We start from the raw sequence: 12820 nt of genomic DNA on the forward strand, positions 1-12820 counted from the left end.
GTCATTTACACTTTAGGGGGGGGGGGTGGTCTGGCTTTTCGTGACAATGTGTGACGCGAGAGGGGGGAGGTTAAAATTGTCCAAAAAAATGCGTGACATCATTTATGGATGACCCCTATGTAATTGTATGTAAACTATGTTGAATGTTAAGAACAGTCAATAATAAAACATCGCATTTGTCTTTTTATTTATTTTTTATTATCTAATTACTAATCGGATTTTTCCGTTCGAAATTTGCTTAAATCTCAAAGCTTAATTTTTAGGCTTAAAGTTTAATAATTAATTAAATAAAAATATTATTTTAAAGCATGGTACTGCAATTTTAATCTTTTTGTATTTTTTAAAACGCACATTCAATATGTAGTATGTAGACACTGCAATTTTGTTACCAATACCGAAACTGAAGCCGAAAGTGAAAACGGTATCGGGAAAAACTCTTGATAGGAAATACCCAAAAAAAATGTTTTATAAATAGAGATAGTACTCTAGTTAGATTGAAAAAAAAACAAAAAGATTGAACACTGAAATAACCATACCGAACCTTAAAAAATGAAACGGCGTCTTGGCTCTATAAATAATAAATATTAAATAAAAATTCTAGATCTAGATCTAAATCAAAATAAACATTTTAACTTAAACTCTCATTCTTCGTTGACGGCGAAGAAACTTTTTTTTTAATTCAAGTTGCTGGAATGTTGTCTACTAAATTTAACAATAATTAAATTTAAGAAAGACAGCATTATAATTGAAACATGGTAGAAAATCTGAATATTGATGATCTGCAAATTATACTGGACTCTCTTACAGACACATTCATCGCCTATTTAAAACCAGACGTCATCATTAAAAACAGTCCATTTCTGGGTAATTATATTTAATTATTTGTGCATTTAATGTGTATATTAAACTAATTAAACTATATTAGGCCTAATTATTTAATATATTAATATTTAAGCCGCAAAGCCTAATTTAATAAATGTATGATTGTATACAAAACTCTTGTGTTAAGTCTTAAGTTAAGTCTTAACTCTTACTCTTAAGATAATATAAAATTAACTCCCCCAACTTTTGCAACATTCTCATTATTTCTCTAGTTTCAATACTTTTTTTTTTCAAAATATGGATGATCTTTAAAATAAGATGAAATTATAATATAATCTGCTATTGTAAATGTGAAAAGTATGTTATGTTAGTATAGGTTACAATATTATGATAATGATACTTGAAATGATAGGCATTGTGATTCCAATGGGCAGAGCCCCCCCTCGGGCAGAGCCCCCCCCCCCCCCCCTCCCCCCCCCCCCGAAAATAGTCTACCCCCCGTCCCCCGAACGAAATGGAATTTATATAGAAAATATATACATCTAACAGTGTCCGCCCCCCACCCCTGCCAGAAGAAAGTCTACTGCCCCCCCCCCCCCCCCCCCCACCAAAAAAGCTGATATTTTGATAGACATTAATTTCTAAACAACCATCTACATAAGAATTCATATTTTTAATACTTCAACCATTCAGAGAGACACCAGGTTGATATCTTTTCAAATCAGCCACTGGGCAGAGAAGACAGTGTTAAGAAGCTTCTAGAATGGGTGCAGGATTACAACCACAGTACAGAGGAGTCAGCAATAAAGCACTTTACAGTAACTCTGATGCATTGCATGCAGGAGAAAGGTAGATATGTAAACAGTATCAATCCTGCTGTGTAGACCTTAATTATCTCTCTTGTATAGAGTTCTCTATCTTGTGTAGAGTTTTCTATCTTGATTCTGTGGAGGTAATCCATCCTGGTGGTTTCTGTATTTTGCAATTACTAAAGCTAAACAATGCGGTATAGATCTACCTGTTTGGTTGCGATACAGCTGTAGGCCTACTATATGCAAGGATAAACTGCTGCCCTATAAACTCAAGTGGTTTAGATAAATATTATGCCCCAGTGAAAAGCATTGCAGGTCTTGAGATTATCTATTCACATGTAACACTTCTGAAAAAGCGATGTATGTGTAATAACTGTGTAATAACTTCTATCTACTTAAATCTTTCTGGTCACTATTTTACAAAAGAGTTTATGTGAGACATTTATGTTAGACATTATGTTCATAATTGATTGTGGAGGGGATGAATTAAACTACATAAATAATAAATATTTCAAGATACATCAATTCAAAACACCAGATATCCATTAATGCTATTTTTTTTTTAAATTCTTTTTCTACCAGACAAATCAATTTTCTTACATCCTGTTCAAAGTGAATCAGAAATCAGCGAAGAGACTTATGTAAACACATGCATAGAGAATGTATTTAACACAGTCAATAAAGAGCTCTCACAAGATAAATGGTGTGTCATCCTTGATTACTTATATGAAAAGAAACTGATCAGTGAAGTGAGTATGGTTTTGATTTTATATGTTGCATCTTTTTTAAATTTATTGATAGATAAACTATATTTCGATATACTTTTATGTAGGTTTATTTATGAAAAAAAAATTATTTTATTATAGTTATGCCTTAAAATATTTTTATAACTGTGGGTTAAAACTAACACAGCGGAAAGCATTTTTTAAATTATAAAACGCCGGCATATGTGTTTTGGTGATTAAATATTATTGCAAATATCTGACTATTCTCTAATTCCAATTGTTCATTACAGAGAGACTTAAAGAATTGTAAGAAAACTAACTTATCCCAAGAGTGTTGCCTGGAGACATATAGATCAATCAAAAGACACAAACATGACTGGCCATTTCATTTCTATGATGCACTGGTCAAGTACAGACCTGATTGGTTTTCAAAACAAAATAATTCACAAGTTGAAAATCCACAAGGTAGTTTTATATAATTTTTCTGCATTGTTAAATGTATTCAATGTTATGTTTTAAGGAAATATTTTATATTTGTCACTATTATTATGTTAAAAGCAAACTTTAGCATCTGTCTGTCAGTGGAGTTGAAAGTTTCTGAAGTAATGAGATCTCCATGCCTTGAGTGCCTGCGATTGGTTTGCTGAACAAAATTTATTTGCAGACTCCCTTGTGAGCCTGGGTATGTTACCTCATGAAGATCATTACACAGTCGAAAGTGCATCATCTGCAGGAGAACTGAGTAGTTATGACACCCTCTCAACTGTTTCCAATGCTTCGCTACAACTAGAGAGTTTTAACAGTAGCCTTAAAGGTTTGTTTTAAATACATTCTGAGATATTTTAATACAAGTACTTTATGTTAAATAATTTTAAAAATCCACTAGATATCAAGCTTAAGTTATATCAAATTTATTTGTATGTAGCTTATACAATTGTAATCACAACAGTCAACACACAGTAAATCCATTTTGGGGTTAGTAAAGATATTTGATAAAATCACTAAACCAGCACTAGAATAAAGTCAAAACCCCATATAGCAAAATAATACCACCAGTGACCGATAAATCAATGAGAAATAAGTGCTATGTCATGAAGAAGGTATTTGTGAATAAGAATAAAGATTGTGGTGTCAGAACTGTTTTTTTTTGTGTGTGTAAAGAAAATCACAAGATAATAAAAATATTTTAAAAGTGTTTTTTTTTATTTAACAACAAAATGTATTTATCTTCATGTTTATAACTTCAAATTCTAATTAATTGATCAATATTTCTTTTTCATTCATAACTGCAGAAAACACAGGAGAAAAAGCAAAACTTTACATATCTGAAGAGGATCTAAAGTCTGGTCGCTGGCAACAACTGATAAAAAAAGGAACTGTTAAACTTAGTGACATAACAACTGAACCACAACATCAGAGAAGGAGGAGCTTAACAACCAGTGATTTTGACTTCTCAGATGAAGAAAGTTCTGATGAATCTAATGAGAAAAAAATTAGTTTAGGTTTGTCATATTACACAAAAAAGTCTCTCTTACTTTACACTTGTTAATGAATAATTTAGTTAATTCAAAGTTCTCATTTATAAAAAATAAAATTTAATAGGGGATTAAGTATACAACTAATTTAATAATAATTTTAAGGAACAAAAGGCTGTGTGACAATGAAAGTTAAAGCATTAGAAATTAATTATATTTATCAAGATATAAATATAATGTCATTTGGTTCACAGACAATGGTTTTCTTCAATGTAGAATATCTAACTGCTTTATAAAATGTCATGTTTGTTTACAGAAGCAGCTCTACAACCTATGAGAAAATACCAACATGAACTTGCAAAAGAAGCCCTTGCAGGGAGAAACACAATTATTTGTGCACCAACAGGCTCAGGAAAGACTAGAGTAGCCATGTATGTCATCCTGTCTCATTTACAAGCACAACAAGGTAGGCAAAAATATTTTTGTTAAACATACTTCATTGTTTTTTTATTGCAACAATCTTATATATTTTTTTGTACTAATGATTATTGTTTTCCTTTTGTGAAGGATTATAGTCATTATTGTTTTTAAAGAATGGAAATGGTTATTTCTTTCATCAGATGATGAGCCAAAAAGAAAAGTGGCATTTTTAGCCAGGACAGTGCCACTGGTTATGCAACAGTTCAAGTGTCTTAAAAAGTTTCTGCCAACACCTTTTCAGGTCAGTTGCTACTCCATCTCTATACATCTGATCGAGCTTTCACAAAAAAGTTGCCAGATTTTTAAATTTCAGCTTTGTCTAATGTCAACAACATAAGAATTCCTATTCCCAATTATTTTAATAAAGTTCCTCTTTAGATCTAGCGATCTATTGAGCAGATAAAGTAGAATTCATGTTCCTTGATCTCGGAATAAGAAGGACTACTGTGGTCAGCACTGTGCCTTGCCGACTTTCCCCAAAGTAAGTCAGGTGCCCATCTGAGCTGCGTGGACTCAGGAATGTCCTCGTCACAAGTCCAAACTGAGAACTCGCGACCTTCAGGCTATCTGCCAAATGCTCTACCATTCAACCACACCCTCCCATAATTTTATTTTTATATAGTTTATTTTAAAAAATGTTATACCATTTTCCTACAATAAAAATTGTTGACAAATTTCTTATTTAAATTCCTAAAGGTTACAAATCTGACTGGCGACAGTGAAGACAGTATGCACCTTCACATGATTTTACCAGACAACGATGTCATTGTGATGACTCCGAGGATATTAGAGAACCATCTGACAAGAAAGTGTCTACCCCATCTTGGCGTTTTCTCAATGCTCATATTTGATGAGTGCCACCACACACGTAAAGGGGAACCTTACAACACACTGATGTTTTCCTATCTGAAAATTAAAAGGGATTGTCCGGAAATTAAGTTACCTCAGGTAAGACTTTTGAATGTTTTTTTGCATTTATTATTTTTAAAATCAATCATTTTTATTTAATTTTGTATATTTAATGAACTACTAATTAATGCAATAAATGATGTCAAGTTTTTTACATTTTTATAACCCCTTCTTCACCATTGTCAGGCATGGTCACAAAACGACAGACCTGGTTCTTAAATGATGTCACACTTCAGTCTCACTTCCCCCCTTTAACACTAAAACATCAAATCACCCCTTTCTCTTTAGGAGTGTGACAGCATTTATAGATGGTCCCTTAAGGCTTAAGGATTTTGCTGTTACTTCTTCCTACTTTTTAAGTTCCTTATTAATGGATCTAATCTTATGAATAATGTTTTATACTTGGTAACTTCAAAATATCCACTTTATAATTTAAACTTACTTGAGTAGGCTTTTTTTTTTAAATATTGATGCAACTTAAGCATTAAAAAAACAAATTTGTCTGTAGATAGTTGGGCTGACTGCTTCCATAAGTGTAGAGAAAGCTGTGCAAGATGACGAAGCCGTGAAATGTATACTGAAAGTACTGGGAAACTTGGATGCTGACTGTATATCTGCAGTTGAAGAAAATGAGCAGGAGCTGAGAGACAAAGTTCCAGTTCCTGAAGAAAGTAAATTGACGCATTAATCAAAATCAATTATTTAATCATCATTGTTGAGACTTTAAACAATAGGTTCATTAAGATTAGCCTAATGAAAATGTTTAGGGACTAATAGACAAGACTTTTTTTTATTTTTCTTAAAATCTGAGTAAGTTTGTTTTATACAATACATTTTTAAAATCACATTTTGTATGCAATGATGATGCCCCATACTTTGATTTAAGAAATGCTAAGACTGACTGAGAGAGAAAATGATAAGCCTGTGGAGAAGATAGTCCGTAATATGAATCAGCTTGAAAAGTATATTCAAGGTTATGCAAGTGGTAAGTAGTATAGGCTTTTTTATTAGCAATATTCTTATGTTCATAAAGTATGTATAATTTTTTTTTAAATAGCTTTTAGTGGGCTAGAGTAAGTTTTAACTTAATGATGAGCACTCAAGTTAGTTTTAAATTTATAAAAACAAAGCAATAATTACTAGAAAAAGAGTAGGACTATTTTTAAATGAGCAGTAAATAATATTTTCATTATGTGGGCATCATGATTTTTTAAAATATTGATCCTGCTAGTTGAAAAGAGAAAAATAAACACACGAGCATTTCAGATAGTGATTTTTTAAATATCAAGCTAATTTTGAAAAACTTTTAAAAATAAAACACCTTTCTTTTTAGAAATTGAAAACAAAGAATTGAATAGCTATGTCAGCAAAATACCAACAGACAGGAAAAGTCAGCAGTATGGACAGTGGGCAGTAAAAATAAAAAACATAGCCAAGGCCTTACCAAGAAATGAAGAAAGGGAGACAAATCTACCAGTGAGGTACCTGATAATCATTGCTGATTACTTAGTGGTAAGTCCTGTTGTTTGTGGATATTTTTATAGGACATAAAGCCACATTTTGAGATTAGATAACTGTTTTTCCTTAGTATAAATAAAATATGTTTAACTTGGTCAACTTCTGATGAGAAGGAAACCCTTTTTCTTCCAAGTTCAAATCTTCATGTTAAATCAATTAGAAATTAGAATTTTTTTTTTACTTTACTCCCAGCATGCAAGAAATGCTCTGCCAATGTCAAACAAATTTCTACTATATATTTAACCTTTTTCTTATTTCTTATCTTCCTGCATTAGTGTATACATTGACCATTAATCTGTAATATAATATGCATTGTATATCACTTCTATATCTGAATCTGAGAAAAAGTAAAAATGTGGAGGTTGGAATATAGCAAAGAAATAATTATAGTGACAAATTACTGAAGTTTAGTCCTACTTTTGAAGTGGTCTAAACACTTTATTTAATTACATATTAGCATTAAATTACATTTAATTACATTTAATTACACATGTTAAGGTTCTGGTGCAGTCTGATAGTTCACTAAATAAAATGGTTTAAAACATTTTCAGGCTTACAATGTTGCACTTGAGACTCATGATCTTGTGGAGTTGAGGGATGTAATGGGATACCTGGAGAAATGTTTTGAAAGGTACCGCATTAATGAAAAAAAAACTACTGGCGAGGACATGTGCTACAGTTTATTTCTCTGTAAGTTTATTTATCATGCACAATGTTTGCCTTGTTTAACATTTATCTTTTAAAAAGAGTATATAAAATTATCTTAAATGGTAGTTTTTGTAAAAGTTTTATTTTTCATTTATCTATTTAATAAAATACATTTTTCTTTAAAATGAACAGCACTTAAAGATCTGGTAAAAAGACAACAAGATGCTGAAAACCCAAATCTCACCCTCTTAAAAAAGACACTTAAGGAGTATCTAATCCAAAAGGGAGATAAATCATCTGGTATTATTTTTGTAAGAACTCGAGCACTAACAGATGCTTTGGTATCGTGGCTGAATCGCTGTGGTGACCCACAGTTGTCTGAGCTTCATGCAACTGTTTTTACTGGAACTGGACCATCTGTTGAACAGGGAGGTGAGTGCTGTGATATCAATTTAATGTTAAGATGTTAAATGGTTGTTTGCACTTGTGAATGCTATATCTGTCAAATCTTGAAATATCAAGTGATTTGTTTGCACGAGTGTCGTATCAGTTTAATATTCAGATTTTAAATGGTTGTGTGCTCTCATTTTATGTTCAGATTTCACTCCACTATGTGCACTTTAGAGTGCTATATTGGCTAAATGTGTGAATATCAAGTGGTTTATTTGCACCTAAGAGTGTAACAATATCAGTTTAATATTTAGATGTACATTGGTTTTTGTGCATTTTGTAATTTAAACACAAATGTGGGATGGAATGGTTGAGTGGTAGAGCACACATCTGTTAACCCTAAAGTCTTAAGCTCAAATCATGGACTCAAGTCCATTTTACACCTCCGTATACTCATGGTTGTTTTTGAGTACCTGAATATAATCTGTGAGAGTTAAGGTGGATATCGGCTTAGTCCTTACCACTCAACCCCTTTGACTGCCAAATTCACAGGAAGAGGTAGACACTATTTCAACTGCCTTGTAGTCCATCACAATTGATAGTTTTATCTTATTCATTTTAAAACTACTACCAAAAAGTAATTTTTGGTTTATTTTTATTTAATATTTCAAATAGTTATTAAATGTAACCTACTTGTTACTATTAAAAATTATTATTTTCCTAGTAAAAACAGAAAGAAAATTTAAAAGTATTTTATTAACATTTATAAATTTTAGCATTCATCATTTGCTATTATCTGTAATGTAATGTAATGTTTTTAATCTGTCAACCAATTAGGTATGACTCAGTCTGAGCAGGAGGAAACCATCCAAAAGTTCAGGAAGGGAGAAGTGCGTCTGCTGGTGGCCACATCTGTGGGAGAGGAGGGCCTTGACATTCCAGAATGTAACCTGGTCATCAAGTACAACCATGTGGGTAATGAGGTCACAACAGTTCAAACCAGAGGTAAATAAATAATTTTTTATTTTGTTAAAAATCAGATTATATTAAAATAAAAATTTCATTTGTGTAATTGTTTGTAGGAAACGAAAAAATCAAATAGTTCTAAAACACTTGACTGTCCGAAATTTAAAAAACAAAAATTTTTACCCAAATTTAATTAAAAAACAAAATTTGTAGTTAAGCTTTTTTTTTACTTGAATAATAAATTTTAAATATTATCAAGAAATAGAACCTAGCCCAGTTTAGACCTAAATGAATTGTCATTACATTTTTACAAACAATTCTCTGTCAAAATGAAAACTTAAGTAGTCTTCCTAAGAAAAACATTTCTATTCAGTCTGCTTTTTTTTTATTTAAAAAAAAAATATATTTCTAGGCAGAAGCAGAAAAAGTGGAGGTGTCTCCATCTTGCTTGCAATGGACAAGATTTTTAGAAAAGAGAGAATAAACCAAGAGAAAGCATTGATGATGGAGAGGGCTATTAAAGTGATTCACAAAATGAGCCCGAAAAAAATACGCAAATTAAATAAAGAACACCAGGATCGAATTGTCAAAGAGGAGGAAATTTCAGAGATGGTGAAAAAACAAGAAGATAGTCGATTATCTAATAAATCATTTAAAATGGTAAAAATATTTGTCTACTAAATTACCTGTAATTTTTTTATATATTAAGCAATTTTTACTTGTTCCCTCAAAAAAAAATTAGAATAGTTTTAGTTTAATTAATTTTTTCATTATTTTATTACATTTAGTATTTTTTTAATGATTCAGGTTTGTCATTTGTGTCGTAAAGTTGAAATAGAAAACAACAACATCAAGACAATTTTTGGAGCACATAGGGTCGTTGTAGACAGGTACTTTAATTAATTAAATCACTATCATTATTTTAACTACATTTTTAAACAAGAGTAATATTATTAGTTTTAGAGGTTTACCTTTTAAAAGCATCTATAGGTCATTGACCCCACTTGAAATCCAAATGTTAAGAACAAAATTACTATTGCTGTAGAAAAACTTTACAGGAGTTGACTTGAGAAAAAACAAAAATGACACATACTTATATGAGTAAATGTGTTAACCCAACATCTTGTTTAGCTGATTAAAAATGCATGCCTGGAGAAAGTAATTAATGTTTACTGGAAGGTTTCGCCATAGAATTTGTATTGGTTTTGTTAAATTATGCAATCATCTGAAGAGATTTGCATTGGTTTATTTCTTCAGCCAAGTGATTGATTTAATTTGTTCGATTAAATGTATTAATGTACTAAGCTTGCAGTTTAAAAAACAACTTATGGTTATTCAATCTAAAGTGTTAAAAAAAATTACATTGAATTTTATTTTTATACTGATTGACCATCAGTGCACATAACAATTCAATCTAATTTTATTACAATTTAGTTCAGTTCATTTTCAGATTGCCTGGTTCTAATAGTTTTTTTTTCTTTTCTTTGTGATTTACAGGTCAATCCTGGATAAAGTTGAAATCAAGCCATACAAGAATGTGACCTACATGGATGAGATCCAGGTAGCTGGGTCTGTGGTGTGCAAAGGGGAGCCAGAGAAAGGGAAAAAGTGTTTGAACAAACTCGGCAGCATGATGATCTTCTCCAAAGTGCCGTTTGTTGTCTTGGGAATCAAATACTTTGGCTTTGATACAGGAAATAAATTTGGCCTAGAGTTCTACAATCAGTGGAAGAAAGTGCCATACCATATTGATGAGATTGAGCCGGGAGATATTGCAAGGTAAAGGGAAGAAAGCCATTACAAGTGGGAGAGATAAATAGTGGGATGAATATAAGGGGGAATATTATTGGATGAATATGAAATAAATAAATCAATATAAAATAAGTTCAATAGCTTGAAATACATACATATATATATATATATATATATATATATATATATATATATATATATATATATATATATATATATATATATATATATATATATTATAATAATTATTTGGTTGGGAAAGCTAAAGATGTAGTAGTTTTTACTTTATTAAAATGAATTATTTATATATATTTATAACTTTGTATGCTTTATTAAGCTCCATTTTAATTTGATTAAAAAAAATAAAGAAATGAATACAATGTTATTTCTTTAAAGGTACTTACCAGAAAACACATCATCACAGTCTGATGATGACAGTGATGAAGAAGACAGTTTAGAGAGCAGCAAGAGTCAGGACTCTAAACCATCTGTAGAACCAGCAACCAGTGTCAAGACCCTAACTGACAGTTCAGATCCACCCACAAGTATCACCCACCAGACCCCATCTGTCACTGCTTCAGCACAGCAATCAGATCTAAAGGCAGCCCCTGTTGGCACTCATCAGACCCTGTCTGTTAATCCTTCAGCACAACATTTGAACAGAGAACTGATGGGGGAGTTGCAGAGTCATAAGCTAGAGAGCGCCATGAATGATTTTTCTAATTTTTCAGCTATAAGTACAACAAAGTCGCCTTCTACTTTAGAAAGTTCAGCGTCGTCTTTTGCTTTAAGTCAGCAAAACAGCGAGGATGGGGAGGTCGCAAGCAACGAGAAAAAGGAAATGCCCTATCTTTCCACTATAAATGAGAGTGATAAATTATCATTACCAAGTCCACAAAGGTCATTGATTAGTGACGAAAGACTTCTCCCTCCTCCACTGAGGAGCCTACCCAGTAGCTCAGAGAGTGAGTCGTTTAATGAAAACAGTGCAAGGGCACCTGGTGGTAACATAGTGCAGGGAGCTGCAAGTACGGAAGTGGGTGGGGCTGGAATGAATGAGCCAAAACCACAGCCAATCGAAGCTGAACATGAGCCCATGGAGGAAGAGACCTATGCTAAAACTGCAATGGCAGATGAAACACAGCCAAAACAAGTTGGAAGTAGGGACAGTAGTCAAGATGATGTGAAAGGAAAATCTTTTTTTAAGTTTTTATAAACTGTGAGCTACACTTCAGTGTTGTATTTTGTTAAAGACAAGAGTTGCCATTTCTTGTCTTCTGATATATATATATATATATATATATATATATATATATATATATATATATATATATATATATATATATATATATATATATATATATATATATATATATATATATATATATTTATATATATATATATATATATATATATATAAATCATGTTTACATTTATAGGTGAAATAAGCAACTGACAATATTTTAATACAGATTACAATAAACCTCTTAAAATTGTTTGTTATGAAATAGCAATTAATTTTGCTTTAAATCCTCTAAATTATAACATTTAGTTTATTGGCGTTCTGTTTCTGGTAATAACTAGTATGATATGAAAACCTTGTTATTCATTGGATGGTGTGGATTTTTACTAAGTCAAAATGTGAATGACTGGTTTTGTAAAGATGACTCTCTATATATTACCTCTGTGCTGAGAAGTTTTTAAGCTCCACTGTATAGAAATGTTGTAACATTGATCTGGCTCAGTTGTTTTAGTAATGAAGACTGTCACAACATTTAAAAATTAGAACTAAACTTAATAGCTTCCTAAAATTTAAACTTTTGTGTGAACCACTAGCTTGATGTTACTAACAGGTAAACAAAGATGACTGTGATTTTATTTTTAAGAAAAACCTTATATTTTACCGTTAATATTAACTTTTGAAAATTGTATAAATTGTGAATTGGTTGTAATGTCCATTGTTCTTTGTGTTACACAATAATTTCAGACTTTAAGTTCATAACGTGACCAGTTTTATATTTAGACAGGCTCTTTATGCTAAGCAATGTGGGAAGGGTCTCTATTTAAATTTTTCTTGTTTCTTTGTTTTAACTTTTTGAGCTAATGCAGTTTGACAGTAAATGTTTGGTAATGTTTGATACTGTTTTTAAGTTTCACATCATTTTCTTAAAGTCAATTTGTCCACATTTACTGGAAAAATGAAATTAATAGCATCCTTACGTAATTTGATTTGTCCTACATTTTAGTAGGTAGTGTTAAAACAAATAATAACAGAATTAAGATAAATAGAAATTGTGTATTGCTGGATTTTACAGCTAGATTA

The 12820-nt window shown here is 31.3% G+C and overlaps 1 protein-coding gene across 1 annotated transcript; it reads left to right on the top strand.

Annotated features, from left to right (window-relative positions):
- Window positions 1-493: 493 nt before the first annotated feature.
- On the top strand, window positions 494-11773 carry LOC131942129 (ATP-dependent RNA helicase DHX58). The gene is made up of 19 exons (XM_059301861.1): window positions 494-864; window positions 1516-1671; window positions 2217-2383; window positions 2650-2824; window positions 3024-3173; window positions 3652-3861; window positions 4151-4300; window positions 4455-4555; window positions 5011-5262; window positions 5732-5894; window positions 6110-6208; window positions 6557-6735; window positions 7293-7431; window positions 7582-7821; window positions 8617-8784; window positions 9158-9405; window positions 9553-9635; window positions 10243-10524; window positions 10894-11773. The coding sequence occupies exons 1-19, from the start codon at window positions 753-755 to the stop codon at window positions 11711-11713; spliced, it is 3894 nt and encodes a 1297-aa protein (XP_059157844.1). The 5' UTR covers window positions 494-752; the 3' UTR covers window positions 11714-11773.
- The last annotated feature ends 1047 nt before the right edge of the window (window positions 11774-12820 follow it).

The sequence above is a fragment of the Physella acuta genome, unplaced genomic scaffold, assembly GCF_028476545.2.
Source record: "Physella acuta isolate Inbredline_101_S28 unplaced genomic scaffold, ASM2847654v3 ptg000389l, whole genome shotgun sequence".
In the NCBI taxonomy this organism is placed as follows: Eukaryota; Metazoa; Mollusca; class Gastropoda; family Physidae; genus Physella; species Physella acuta.

Coding starts and splice junctions, on each gene's coding strand:
- LOC131942129 (XM_059301861.1), top strand. CDS start 753: ATGGTAGAAAATCTGAATATTGATGATCTGCAAATTATACTGGACTCT. Junction 2,384..2,649: donor AAAAGAAACTGATCAGTGAA/GTGAGTATGGTT, acceptor TGTTCATTACAG/AGAGACTTAAAGAATTGTAA. Junction 10,525..10,893: donor GAGCCGGGAGATATTGCAAG/GTAAAGGGAAGA, acceptor ATTTCTTTAAAG/GTACTTACCAGAAAACACAT.